This window comes from Heterodontus francisci, chromosome 6 (genome assembly GCF_036365525.1).
Source record: "Heterodontus francisci isolate sHetFra1 chromosome 6, sHetFra1.hap1, whole genome shotgun sequence".
NCBI lineage: Eukaryota > Metazoa > Chordata > Chondrichthyes > Heterodontiformes > Heterodontidae > Heterodontus > Heterodontus francisci.
In genome coordinates, this window is record NC_090376.1 from 4,557,598 (window position 1) to 4,572,287 (window position 14,690).

General features: G+C 45.8%; 1 protein-coding gene across 1 annotated transcript in view; it reads left to right on the forward strand.

Annotated features, from left to right (window-relative positions):
- The first annotated feature begins 293 nt into the window (after window positions 1–293).
- slc6a7 (solute carrier family 6 member 7) overlaps window positions 294–14,690 on the forward strand; it is a 107,373-nt gene continuing 92,976 nt past the window's right edge. Inside the window, exons 1-2 of the mRNA XM_068032762.1 lie at window positions 294–506; window positions 13,388–13,616. Of these exons, the coding sequence (XP_067888863.1) occupies window positions 423–506; window positions 13,388–13,616 (313 nt within the window). The 5' untranslated portion in view covers window positions 294–422. The remainder of the gene's footprint in view (window positions 507–13,387; window positions 13,617–14,690) is intronic.

Below are 14,690 nucleotides of genomic sequence, written 5' to 3' on the forward strand. Positions count from 1 at the left end.
CTCAGTATACAATGCGAGTGCCAGCCTAGAATTTTTACAAAGTCTCTGGAGTGGCACTTCGGGACGTGCTTTTTTGTGCTTTGTATTTTGTCCTTCTACCACAGAATGGAAATTTTCCACGTACACCAAACCTATAGCTATCTGGAAGAGTTGGCATGAGAATAGCTCCACCCTCTGTCACTCTGCATTATTATACATGCGATAAACACAGTGGCCTCCAGGTGTTTTGTTACTGTCTCCATGGAGACAGGTGAAGGATCACATTACAGGTGAGACATTGGTGTCCCTCTCAGAAACCGTGCTGGGAATAGCTTGCCTGTCAGCACCTCGCTTTCTGCCTCTAACTGTGGACTGTGCCTTCACTCCAGATCGATCTTACTTATCTCTTGATGTCAACCAGGAGCAACTTAAAGCTGTTCTAAATGAGACTTCTAGAAAAATGGGCCAATTATATGCAGAACACAGACAGTATCGATCAGGAAATAAAACCATCTGGAAGCCAACAGGTGAGGTGGGCTTGGGGAGGGAGAGCGGGTGTGGGTGTTTGGTAAATCTACCTTGAATCCTGTTAACTCCCATCAACTTGCAATCGTTTGAAAACATGTCAAGAAGACAGTGTAAATGGCGACTTGTCAAAAGGATATTGAAACAAACATCTTTGATGGAAAATGTATTGTAATAGTCCAGTGACAAAGAGAAAAACAATTACCCCGAGGCTATTAGCAATGCAGAGAGGCCAGCAGAGACGTAGAGTCTCTGTCAGAACTTTAGCTCAAGCACCAACTGTTCTTGTGTTCTGGTTGGTAATTGTATTTTTTTTCCAAATATATACTTTATTCACAAAATTTGTAAAGTTTCTTTCAATACAGTACATGAGATGTCTCACTACGCTTGCCATTACAGGTTATATTTAAAATATACATTTACATTCCGTATCAAACATTCACTGGTGCATACAGCCTGAGGGGTTTTACAGTTTCCAGATCATTGTAAAGCTGAAGACAGCGTTAACTAGCTGTTGGAGAGGTAGAAAGGAGCCTTCGGGTGTTGGAGGACTGAGTGTTCACAATATTTCTTTATGCAAAGAAGACTAGCTTAACTCTTAAAGCACTTTAGGTTGTGAAAGGTGCTATATAAATGCAATTCTTTCTTTTCTTTCTAACCTGTTAACTGGCATTTTCTGACTGCTGGATTGGGGCAGAGTTTGAGGAAGTATTTAAAGAACACAGCTTGTATTTCATTGGCAGCACGTCACTGGAAGTGACTCACCAGTTGTAATTGAAGTTATGAATGTGAACCGGTTTGATCACTGGCCCCTGTTCATGCCTGTGCGTGATCTGGCTGACAAAATGAAAAAAAATTATCTAATTTTTGATAACCAGTAGGAACAGGCAGGTAACCTCATTGCAGCATCAGCAAATGCCTGTAGCTGTTATTTGCTCACAAGAGGAAGAAGGACTTAGGCTTTATAGACTCATAGCATTCTCCAGCATGGAAGGAGGCCATTCAGCCCTTTGTGTCTGTGCTGACCCTTTGAAAGAGTATCTAATTAGTCCCACACCTCTGCTCATTCCCCTTAGCCCTATAAATATCTCCTTTTTCAAATGTTTATCCAATTCCCGTAGAAAGTTATAATTGAATCTGCTTCCACCCGCCCCCCCCACCTTTCAGACAATGCATTCTAGACCATAACACATCGCCTTTCACAACCTCAGAATGTCCCAAGGCATGTCACAGCCAACAAAGTAATTTTTTAAAGTGCAATTGCTGTCGTAATGTAGGAAACGGGGCAGACAATTTATGCACAGCACAATACCATAAATAGCATGTATGAATGGCCAGCTAATCTGTTATATAAATGAAAGCAAAATACTGCGGATGCTGGAAATCTGAAACAAAAACAAGAAATGCTGGATTCACTCAGCAGGTCTGGCAGCATCTGTAGAAAGAGAAGCAGAGTTAACGTTTCGGGTCAGTGACCCTTCTTCAGAACCCGAGAAGGGTCACTGACCCGAAACGTTAACTCTGCTTCTCTTTCTACAGATGCTGCCAGACCTGCTGAGTGAATCCAGCATTTCTTGTTTTTGTTATATAAATGATGTTGGTTGAGGAATAAATATTGGCCAGGAAAAAAAGTCTTGCATTTACATAGTGTCTTCACAATCTCAGGGCATCCCCAAAGGACGTCAAAGCCAATGAAGAACTTTTGAAGCAAAGTCACTGATTTTTTTTTTTCCAAAATATACTTTATTCATAAACATCTGTAAAAATTACATTGCCAAACAGTTTCCAAACAGCACCAAAAAATACAAAAATTGCAAGGGATATCAGTTTCCTTCAATACTCTCATGAGTTTCTTCCCAACCCTTCCGTTTCACAAAGTCACTGATGTAATGCAGAAAATACAGCAGCCAATTTGTGCACAGCAAGATCCCACAATCAGCCATGTGATAATGACCAGATAACCTGTATTTTTTAGTGATGTTGGTTGAGGGATAAATATTGACCAGGATACTGGGGAGAACTCCCCTGCTCTTCTTCAAAATAGTGGCTGTGGAATCTTTTACACGCAGCCGAGAGGGCAGACAGGATCGCTATTTAATAAATACTCAAGGAGTGCTTTTTTTCATTCGTTTGTGGGATGTGGGCGTCGCTGGCTAGGCCAGCATTTATTGCCCATCCCTAATTGCCCTTGAGAAGGTGGTGGTGAGCTGCCTTCTTTAACCGCTGCAGTCCTCGGGGAGTAGGTACACCCACTGAAACTGAAACATGTAAAATTCTTAAGGGGCTTGACAGGGTAGATGCTGAGAAAATGTTTCCCCTGGCTGGGGAATCTAGAACACAGGCTCACAGTCTCAGGATAAGGGGCTGGCCATTTAGGACTGAGATGAGGACAAATTTCCTCTTTCGAAGGGTTGAGAATCTTTGGAATTCTCTACCCCAAAGAGATGGATATATAGGCAAAGAATATAAGAGCAGGGAGGTTATGATGGAGCTGTATAAAATGCTAGTTAGGCCACTAGTTAGGAGTACTGTGTACAGTTCTGGTCACCACACTATCGGAAGGATGTGTTTGCACTGGAGAGGGTGCAGAGGAGATTCACCAGGATGTTGCCTGGGCTGGAGCATTTCAGCTATGAAGACAGACTGAAAAGGCTGGGGTTGTTTTCCTTGGAGCAGAGAAGGCTGAGGGGGAACCTGATTGAGGTGTACAAGATTATGAGGGGCATTGATAGGTTAGATAGGAAGAAATGTTTTCCCTTACCGGAGGAATCTATAACCAGGGGGCATAGATTTAAGGTAAGGGGCATGAAGTTTAGAGGGGAAGTTTTTGAGGAAAATAAATATCACCCAGAGTGTGGTTGGAATCTGGAACACACTGCCTGAAGAGGTGGTAGAGGCAGGAACCCTCACAACATTTAAGCAGTATTTAGATGAGCACTTGAAATACCATAGCATACAAGACTACGGGCCAAGTGCTGGAAAATGGGATTAGACTAGATAGGTGCTTGATGGCCGGCACAGACACGATGGGCCGAAGGGCCTGTTTCTCTGCTGTATAACTCTATGATTCAAGTCATTGAGTTTATTCTAGACAGATGTTGAATAGATTTTTGGGTACTAAGGGAATGAAGGGATATGGGGATAGTTCAGGAAGGAGGAGTTGAGGTAGAAAATCAGACATGATCTTGTTGAATGGTCAAATGGCTGTCTCCTCTTCCTGTTTCTTGGCTTCTTTCGTGTGATGGGGTTGAAAATCATTATCGGCAGGGGCAAAAAAATGACTGGTATGTATCAGCCATCCATTATATCAGACAGAACTTTCTTTCCATGGACTTTGACAGAAAAAAGGATCAGCTCGGGGCTGCATAACAGGTGTTCCCACTGAAATTGAATTTCACCCCCCATTTCCCCCCTCTCCCAATGGATTCTCCCGCACTCATGACTTCTGATCATGCATTCCACATCCTAACAACCTATTGTGTGCCAATAATCCATCATATAGCAGGTGTGCTGCATTGCTTTCGATACCTCCCTTCAGGTGTGATGTTTAAACTGACACCCCTGTTTGATGTAGAGCTGTTGACCAACATTTCTCCCATCAGCACTCCTGTCAAATGTATGACAATCTTGTTATTCACCTCACTGCTGTTTGTGACTGCATCTAAAAATAGTTCATTACATTGAATGCTTAACAACAGTCCTGATGATGTCATAAATAGAAGTATATATTCCTTTTGTTCCTATCCTTCTTCATTCTAGTTTGAGTAATCAGGGAAAGATTATTGTGCATTCTCGATTTATGCGGCTCTATGAGTGGCATTCTCAGCTATTGTTACAGAAGTTCGTGAGTTCAAGTTCCACTCCAGAGACCCAAACACATAATCCACGCTGGCATACTCATACTGTACTGAGGGAATGCTGCACTGTCAGAGGTGCCGTCTTTTGGATGAGACATTAAAGCATGGCCCTGTCTGCCCCCTCATGTGGAAGTAAAACATCTCTTGGCCACTTTTTCAAAGAAGAGCAGGGGAGTTCTCCCAGGTATCCTGGGCCAATATTTAAAACAGATGATCTGGTCATTATCTCATTGCTGTTTGTGGGAGCTTGCTGTGCGCAAATTGGCTGTCACATTTCCTACATTACAAAAGTGACTACACTTCAATAGATCCTGAGGTCCTGCAAGGTGCTATATAGATTCAAGTCCATTCTTTCTTTGAGGTAGCCAGCCCTTCATGCCTGAGTGTGTTATTGGATCAGCCAAGCTCACTACACACACTCCTGCTGTGCGAGCAGTCACAACTGGCAGCGTGTGAGGCAGTTAGATACGTCAGCAGGAATATCTGTGATGCACACTCATAGAAAACATACAACAGATACTGTAATGACATAAAGAGACACGCCTCTGTGACACAGGATTACTGAAGTTTAGGAGAGGGTGGGGCAGATGGAATTATGTGTGTAAAGTAAGTAGATCAGGAGCAAGGAATCTAAATGTGCAGTAGGTGTTTATCTCACTCCTCTTCTGCAGGTATTGATTAGCACTGTGGTATAGTGCCATGGATGTCAGCTTAGATCCAGGACCCTCACTCAAGGGCCAACCAAGATCCTTGGTAGATGGATTTGGCAGAATATCCTGGTAGGGTTGTTGGTATGGATGTGATAGCCTAGTGGTTAGTGCTCAACTGCCAATCCAGAGGTTATAAGGTCAGGTCCCTCCAAAGCAAGTTCTGAAACTGAATTCAGTCCCATAAAAAAATTGCCATGAAAGATGTTGAATTGGTCTAAAAATCCAACTGGTTCTGAATCCCCCCTGATCAACATCCTGGGGGTCACCCTTGACCAGAAACTGAACTGGAGTAGCCACATAAATGCTGTGGCTACAAGAGCAGGTCAGAGGCTAGAAATCCTGCGGTGAGTAACTCACCTCCTGACTCCCCAAAGCCTGTCCACCATCTACAGGTCAGGAGTGTGATGGAATACTCTCCACTTGCCTGGATGGGTGGAGCTCCAACAACGCTCAAGAAGCTCAACACCATCCAGGACAAAGCAGCCCGCTTGATCCACCACCTTAAATATTCACTCCCTCCACCATCGGCGCACAGTAGCGGCAGTATGTACCATCTACGTGATGCAACTTGCCAAGGCTCCTTCGACAATACCTTCCAAATCCGTGACCTACAAAGGCAGCAGATGCACCACTACCTGCAAGTTCCCCTCCAAGTCACTCACCATCCTGACTTGGAACTGTATCACAGTTCCTTCACCTGTCACTGGGTCAAAATCCTGGAACTCCCTCCATAATAGCACTGTGGGTTTGTGTTCTGTACACCAGTCAAGGTCATGACCATATATCAAGAAATGCAGGGGTGCTAACACCGATCCCTAGGGAACTCCACTATGTACCTTCCTCCAAGCTGGAAAAAAAGTTTACAAAAAAAAATAACACTGTGGGTATACCTACACCACATGGACTGCAGTGATTGAACAAAGCAGCTTACCACCACCTTCTCAAAGGCAATTATGGTTAGGCAATAAATGATGGCCTTGCCAGCGGCGCTCACATCCCACAAATGAATTTTTAAAAAGCCCAAGTCTGAATGTTGTCTTGCTGTATGTGGGCACAGACTGCTTAATAATCTGAGAGGCTACGAATGGAACTGAACAGTCAGAAATCATCAGCAAACATCCGCATTTCTAACATTTTGATGGAGGAGCTGAAGATACTTGGGCCGAGGACACTACCCTTGAATTTAGAAGATTGAGGTGTGATCTAATTGAGGTGTTTAAATTATGTCTGTCAAAGAGTAAAGCTACACTCCCAGGACAGGTACAGCACTGGGGTTACATACAGAGTAAAAAAAGGGGTTAGATACAGAGTAAAGCTCCCTCTGCACTGTCTCCATCAAACATTCCCAGAGCAGGTACAGCACGGGCTTCAATACAGAGTAAATCTCCCTCTTCACTGTCCCCATCAAACACTCCCAGGACAGGTACAGCACAGGGTTAGATACAGAGTAAATCTCCCTCTGCACTGTCTCCATCAAACATTCCCAGAGCAGGTACAGCACGGGCTTCAATACAGAGTAAATCTCCCTCTACACTGTCCCCATCAAACACTCCCAGGACAGGTACAGCACGTGGTTAGATACAGGGGGCCTATTGGTAGCGGCGAGCGCATCATCCTCGGAGGGGACTTTAATTGCACCCTTGAGGTGATAGATTGCTCCGGTCCTCAGCGCGCCCAAGCATCGGTGGAGAAGTTGAGGGAACTGATCAGCTCTCTCGACTTGGTGGACGTCTGGCGGAATCTCCATCCCAACTCCAGCGTCTTCACATGGAGGTTTGGAGGAGGAGGGTCCCGAATCGACCACCTCTACATTTCGCAGGCGTACGTCTCCCGCATCTCGGTGGCTTCCATGCGGCTGGTGCCGTGCTCGGACCACCACCTGGTGTGTGCAGAGTTCACTCCACTCTGCACGAGGGCGGAGTCCGCGTACTGGCACTTTAACAACCGGCTGCTGGAGGACGAGTGATTCCAGGACCCGTCGATTCTGGGCTGACTGGAGAAGGAAGCAGGGGGCTTCCCCTCCTTGAGGCTATGGTGGGCTGTGGGCAAGAGTCACATCCGTGTTTTCTGTCAGGAGCACACGAAGGGGCCGACCAAGAGGCGGGAAGCTGAGATTGGGGCGCCTGGAGAGGAAGGTGCTCGACTTGGAATCCCGCCTCGGTCATGCCGTCGCAGATCCAGCCCTGTGCCAAGCATACAGGCAAGACCAAGGTGGACCTGCGAGGAGACAGGCACCAGTGAGCGGGAGTTCCAGACGCTTAAGAGAGGCTGAAAGAGGCCAGGGAAGGAGCGAGACCAAGGTGGACCTGCAAGGAGACAGGCACCGGCGAGCGGGAATTCCAACGAGGCATACTCTCACACACTCTCACAGGGACAGCGAGAGTGTTCCAGGACTGATGTCACAGTTCAGAAAGTGACGCGTTGCAAAGGGAGGCAACTGATTGGTAAGTAGGAACAGGTGGGTATTTCTACCCCTTTTTACTACTTTCAGTAGCTGAAGTAAAAGTAAAGGTAGGGACTTTAGATTGCAGTAGGTTGTGTTTGGAGTAGAATAAGGTCCCTAGCGTAATTAGTACTCTAAATTAAAGGGAGTAACTAAGGAGCTTAATCTAAGGCTAAGTCATGACAGGAGAGCTCAGCCCCATGGCATGCTGCTCCTGTGCTATGTGGGAAATCAGGGACACTTCCAGTGTCCCTGGCGACCATGTGTGCAGGAAGTGTGTCCAGCTGCAGCTACTGGCTGACCGCATTGTGCAGCTGGAGCTGCAGATGGATTCACTGTGGAGCATCCGCGATGCTGAGGACATCATGGATAGCACGATTAGCGAGGTGGTCACACCGCAGGTAATGGCTGCAGAGGCAGAAAAGGGATGGGTGACCACCAGGAGGAGTAATAGGCGTAGGCAGGTAGTGCAGGGGTCCCCTGTGGTCATCCCCCTCTCAAACAAGTATATCACTTTGAATACTGTTGGGGGGATGGTCTCCCGGGGAAAGCAGCAACAGCCAAGTTTGTGGCACCACGATGGCTCTGCTGCACAGGAGGGGGTGAAAAAGTGTGGGAGAGCCATATTGATAGGGGATTCAATTGTAAGGGGAACAGAGAGGCATTTCTGTGGCCGCAAACGAGACTCCAGGATAGTATGTTGCCTCGCTGGTGCTAGGGTCAAGGATGTTTCGGAGCAGCTGCAGGACATTCTGAAGGGGGGCGGTGAACAGTCAGAGGTCGTGGTACACATTGGTACCAACGACATAGGTAGAAAGAGGGATGAGGTCCTGCAACAAGAATTTAGGGAGCTAGGTAACAGATTAAAAAGCAGGACCTCAAAGGTTGTAATCTCTAGATTACTCCCGGTGCCACATGCTAGCGAGTATAGGAATAGGAGGATAGAGCAGATGAATGCGTGGCTGAGGAGGTGGTGCAGGAGGGAGGGTTGTAGTTTCCTGGATCACTGGGTCTGTTTCTGGCGAAGTTGGGACCTGTACAAGTTGGACGGGTTGCACCTGAACTGGAACGGGACCAACATCCTTGCTGGGAGGTTTGCTAGTGCTGATGGGGGGGGGGGGGGGAGCGGGGGTTTAAACTAATTTGGCAGGGGGATGGGATACAGAATGGAGGTACAGTAGGGGGTGATGCACAGTCAAATATAGAAGAGAAACTGAGTCAGTCTTGAAGGCAGAGCAAATATAGATTTGTTAAGGCACAAGTGAAAAATGCAAGGCTGGATTTCATCTATTTTAGTGCAAGGAGTCTTATTAGTAAGGCAGATGAATTGAGGGCGTTGATTAACACATGGCATTATGATATTATTGCTATCACAGAGACATGGTTGAGGGAAGGACAGGACTGGCAGCTCAATATTCCAGGGTATAGAATCTTCAGGCGTGACAGGGGAGGGGATAAAAGAGGAGGTGGCATTGCACTGTTGATCAAGGAGTCAATTACTGCAGTAAGGAGGGATGATATCTTAGAAGGTTCCTCAAATGAGGCCAAATGGGTAGAACTTAAAAACAAAAAGGGGGCAATGACTTGGCTGGGAGTGTACTACAGGCCTCCAAACAGTCAGGGAGAGATAGAGGAGCAAATATGTAGGCAAATCTTAGAGAGGTGTAAAAATAATAGGGTAATAATAGTAGGGGATTTCAACTTCCCCAATATCAACTGGGATAGTCTTAGTGCAAAAGGCTTAAAGGGGGTAGAATTCTTAAAATGCATACAGGAGAGCTTTTTGAGCCAGTACGTAGAAAGTCCTATACGAGAAGGGGCAGTACTGGACCTAATCCTAGGGAATGAAGCCAGACAAGTGGTAGAAGTGTCAGTGGGGGATCATTTCGGGGATAGTGACCATAAGACTGTAAGATTTAACGTAGTTATGGAAAAGGACAAAGATGGACCGGAAATAAAGGAACTGAATTGGGGGAAGGCCGATTTCAATATGATAAAACAGGATCTGGCCAAAGTGGACAGGGAGCAGATACTTGTAGGAAAGTCTACATCAGACCAGTGGGAGTCATTCAAATAGGAAATAGTGAGAGTTCAGAGCCAATCTGTACCCGTTAAGGTGAAGGGTAGGACCAACAAGTCCAGGGAACCCTAGATGTCAAGGGATGTAGAGGATTGGATCAGGAAAAAAAAGGAGGCTTATGGCAGTTTCAGAGCACTGAAAACAGTGGAGGCCCGAGAGGAGTATAGAAAATGTAGGGGGGTACTTAAAAAAGTAATTAGGAGAGCAAAGAGGAGACATGAAAAAACACTAGCGGGCAAGATAAAGGAAAATCCTAAGGCGTTTTAATAAGTATATAAAGGGAAAGAAGATAAGCAGGGAAAGAGTAGGGCCTATTAGGGACCAAAGTGGCAATCTTTGTGTGGAGCCGGAGGACATAGGTGAGGTTTTAAATGATTACTTTTCATCGGTGTTCACTATGGAGAAGGACGATGTAGAGATCAGGGAGGGGGATTGTGATATACTTGAACATAGTAGCATTGAAAGGAAGGAGGTATTAGCCGTTTTAGCAGGCTTAAAAGTGGATAAATCCCCAGGCCCAGATGAGATGTATCCTAGACTGTTATGTGAGGCAAGGGAAGAGATAGCAGGGGCTTTGACACAAATTTTTAAATCCTCTCTGGCTACAGGAGAGGTACCAGAGGACTGGAGGACAGCAAATGTGGTACCATTATTCAAGAAGGGTAGCAGGGATAAACCAGTTAATTACAGGCCGTTGAGTCTAACATCAGTGGTTGGGAAACTATTGGAAAAAATTCTGAGGGACAGGATTAATCTCCACTTGGAGAGGCAGTGATTAATCAGGGATAGTCAGCATGGCTTAGTCAGGGGGAGATCGCGTCTAACTAACATGATTGAATTTTTCGAGGAGGTGACTAGATGTGTAGGTGAGGGTAAAGCAGTCGATGTAGTCTACATGGACATCAATAAGGCTTTTGATAAGATCCCGCATGGGAGATTGGTTAAGAAGGTAAGAGCCCATGGGATCCAGGGCAATTTGGCAAATTGGATCCAAAATTGGCTTAGTGGCAGGAGGCAGAAGGTGATGGTCGAGGGTTGTTTTTGTAAATGGAAGCCTGTGACCAGTGGTGTACCACAGGAATCGGTGCTGGGACCCTTGCTGTTTGTAGTGTACATTAACGATTTAGACGTGAATATAGGAGGTATGATCAGTAAGTTCCCAGATGACACGAAAATTGGTGGTGTCATAAATAGTGAGGAGGAAAGCCTTAGATTACGGGAAGAAATAGATGGGCTGGTAAGATGGACGGAGCAGTGGCAAATGGAATTTAATCCTGAGAAGTGTGAGGTGATGCATTTTGGGAGGATTAACAAGGCAAGGGGTGCTTGTCCATAGATCACAGAAGGCAGCAGCACAGGTAGATAAGGTGGTTAGGAAGGCATATGGGATACTTGCCTTTAAATAACCGAGGCATAGAATATAAGAGCAGGGAGGTTATGATGGAGCTGTATAAAATGCTAGTTAGGCCACAGCTGGAGTACTGTGTACAGTTCTGGGCACCACACTATAGGAAGGATGTGATTGCACTGGGGAGGGTGCACAGGAGATTCACCAGGATGTTGCCTGGGCTGGAGCATTTCAGCTATGAAGAGAGACAAAAGGCTAGGGTTGTTTTCCTGAGAGCAGAGAAGGTTGAGGGGAGATATGACTGAGGTATACAAAATTATGAGGGACATTGATAAGTTAGATAGGAAGAAACTTTTTCTCAGCGGAGAGGTCAATAACTAGGGGGCATAGATTTAAGGTAAGGGGCAGGAGGTTTAGAGGGGATTTGAGGAAGAATTCTTTCACCCAGAGGGTGTTTGGAATCTGGAACATACTGCCTGAAGAGGCGGTAGAGGCAGGAAGCATTTAGGAAGTATTTAGATGAGCACTTGAAACGCCATAGCATACAAGGCTACGGGACAAGTGCTGGAAAATGGTATTAGAATAGTTAGGTGCTTGATGGCTGGCACAGACACGATGGGCTGAAGTTTCTGTTTCTGTGCTGTATAATTCTATGACTCTAAGAAGAGCGTGCTGAGGGACCTGCAGCTCATAGGGTCCCAAGGCGAATATGTGAGGTTCCCAGATCCACATCCTAGAAGATTTGGACCATGCCTCACCCTTCTTCCACTCACTGGAAAAATGTCAGGGGAATCCTTAAGCAGCTTGTTGAGCTGTTGGCTGATGACGGATCCTCCGTCACGGGTCTGGAGGGAATGGGCCTTTTGGTCCCTACCTACTACAGTGCGTTGTTCTCTTTGGATCCATCCAGCGAGGATACGCGCAGAGTTCTGGGGGAGGACCTGCTGAAGGCAGGGCGCCGAAGGACTGGAGGTTGCGCTCATGTTGTCGGAGCTGACCGGTGCCCTCCACCAAACACTCCATCATAATAGTAAGGGAGTGATGCATTTCTGGAGTTGATAACTGGAAGTAAAAGATCTCACAGCATGATTTGAAGATGAGCTCAAGTTTCTTCCAGTGTCCCAGAAAACATTCACCTCCCAACCAACATCACCAAAAACAGATGAATTGCTCATTTTTCCCATGTACTGATCCTGGGCTCTGCCTCTGCAAGGTGGCTGCAGCATTTACTAAACAACAAGTGATTGCACTTCAAAGGTAAATTATCAGCCGCTTTTGGATGTCCTAACGCTGTAATGAAGCACTACATACTTCTCTAACCAGAGAGAGATTTGAAGGTGGAGGGAGTAGTTGAGGCAAATCGTTTGGATGCATTTAAGGATAAATCAAACTGTTCAAAATTGTGAGGGCCTTTGATAGGGAGAAAAGGTTCCCAGTGGCAGAAGGGTCGTTAACCAGAGGACACAGATTGAAGGTAATTGACAAAAGAAATAGAGGGGGAGATGAGAAGAATTTTTTTTTACTCAGTGAGTTGTTGTGATTTGGAATGTGCTGCCTGAACGTACGGTTGAAGCAGATTCAATAATAACTTTCAGAAGGGGAATTGGATAAATACTTGGACATAAAATTTTGCAGGGCTATGGGGAAAGAGCAGGGGGTGGGACTAATTGGATATCTCTTTCACGGAGCCACGGTGGGTTCAATAAGATCTCCTTCTAAGCTGTTTAGGAACAGCCTGTTCCGCCATTCACTTAAATCATAACTGAGTAATATCTTCACTCCATCTACACTTGGTTCCGTAACCCTTATTACACTTAAAAATCTATCAATTTCCTTTTGAAATTTTGATTGAACCCCTAGTTTCAAGTGCTTTTCGGGGGAGAGAGTTCTAAATTCTCACTACCCATTGTGTTAAGAAGTTCTTTTTGACATCACACCTGAGTGAACTGGCTCTGGTTTTAACCCAGCCCTCATATTTAACCCTTTCAGCCCCAGTATCTTTCTAGTGAATCTGCACTGCACCCCCTCCAAGGACAATATATCCTTCCTGAGGGGCGGTGCCCAGAACTCAATGCAATTACTCCAAGCAGGGTCTCAGCAGAGCTCTGTACAGCTCCAGCTCCACATTCCACCCCTTTGTATTTCAGGCCCTCTTGATATAAAGGCCACCATTCAACTGGACATTTTAATTAGTTTTATTCTATAATAATGGTCAATATAGGTGCAGTTAAGGGGAAGCATATGAGGGAGGAGGGAGTAGAGGGGTATTGCTGATGGAGTTATGTAATGAATATGGGAGGAGGCTTGAGTGGAGAATATAAATGCCGCCATGGATTGTTTGGGCTGAATGGCCGGTTTCTGTGCTGTACATTCTATGTAATTCCATATAAAATTTCAGCCTATGGCGACATTGCTAATGTCCATTTCTGCCTTTTTCCTGCACAGGCTCCGGTGACTATAAGCAACAGGAACTTGGAGAACAATGTCAGGACCCAGGAGGGTGCTGAACCCCAGCTGCAGTCTCCCTCTGGGACCTCAGCACTCCCTCCTGAGGCGCTGCCATCTCGAGGCACCTGGGGTGGGAAACACGAGTTCTTGCTGTCCTGTATCGGATACTGCGTGGGACTGGGAAATGTCTGGAGATTCCCCTATCTCTGCTATCGTAATGGAGGAGGTAGGAAACGGGCAGAGTTCCAGCTAAATGATGGTTGTCACAGTTTTGCACTCTCACTACTTTTCCTTTCTGCTCAGTGTCAAATGTTCCCCACTCCGCCCCCTCCTCATTGCCTCATAAATCTCTCTGAAATGTCTCTGTGTATAATGAGTGCAATTTGCCATTACAAGCTAATGCAGATCCAGAAGTGACTGAGCAGGAGAGGTTTGTGTGAGGATAAACGGTACCCAATATTGGGCTGTAGTCCAGGCTCACTCTCTTCCATCCCTTTTCTCTTGAGGAGCCTCAAATACAAATGGAAAGAAGGTGCTGCTCCAGTTGTCCAGAGTCTTGGTTAGACTGGGGTGACTGAGAGGTGATCGCTTTGAAACCTACAAAGTACTTAAAGGGATAAACAGGGTAGATGCAGCTAAAATGTTTCCCCTGGTTGGGGAGTCCAGAACCAGGGTCACAACTTCAAAACAAGGAGGAAACCACTTAGGACAGAGATGAGGAGAAATTTCTTTACTCAGAGGGTTGTGAATCTTTGGAATTCTCTACCGCAGAGGGCTGTGGAAGCTCAGTCATTGAGTATGAATAAAGCAGAGATATGAAGATAGTATGGGAAAAAAGCATTGAAGTGGAAGATCAGCCATGATCTTATTGAACGGTGGAGCAGGTTTGATGGGCTGAATGGCCTACTCCTGTTCCTATGTTCCTAGACTTCATCTAGAGTATTATGTTTAGTCTGAGCCCAGCACCTCAGGAATGATATATCAGCCTTGGAGGGGGAGCAGTGCAGAGTCACCAGAATGATACTGGGGCTAAAAGGGTTAAATTGTGAGGACAGGTTGCACAGACTAGGCTTGTATTCCCTCGAGTATAGAAGATTAAGGGGTGATCAAATCAAAGTGTTTAAAGTTGATTAAAGATGGGGTTGATAGAGAGAAACTATTTCCTCTGGTGTGGGACAGGGGGAGAGTCGAGAACAAGGGGGCAGAACCTTAAAATTAGAGCCAGGCCATTCAGGAAGCACTTCTTCGTACAAAGGGGAGTGGAAATCTGGAACTCCCAAAAAACTGTGGATTCTGGGAG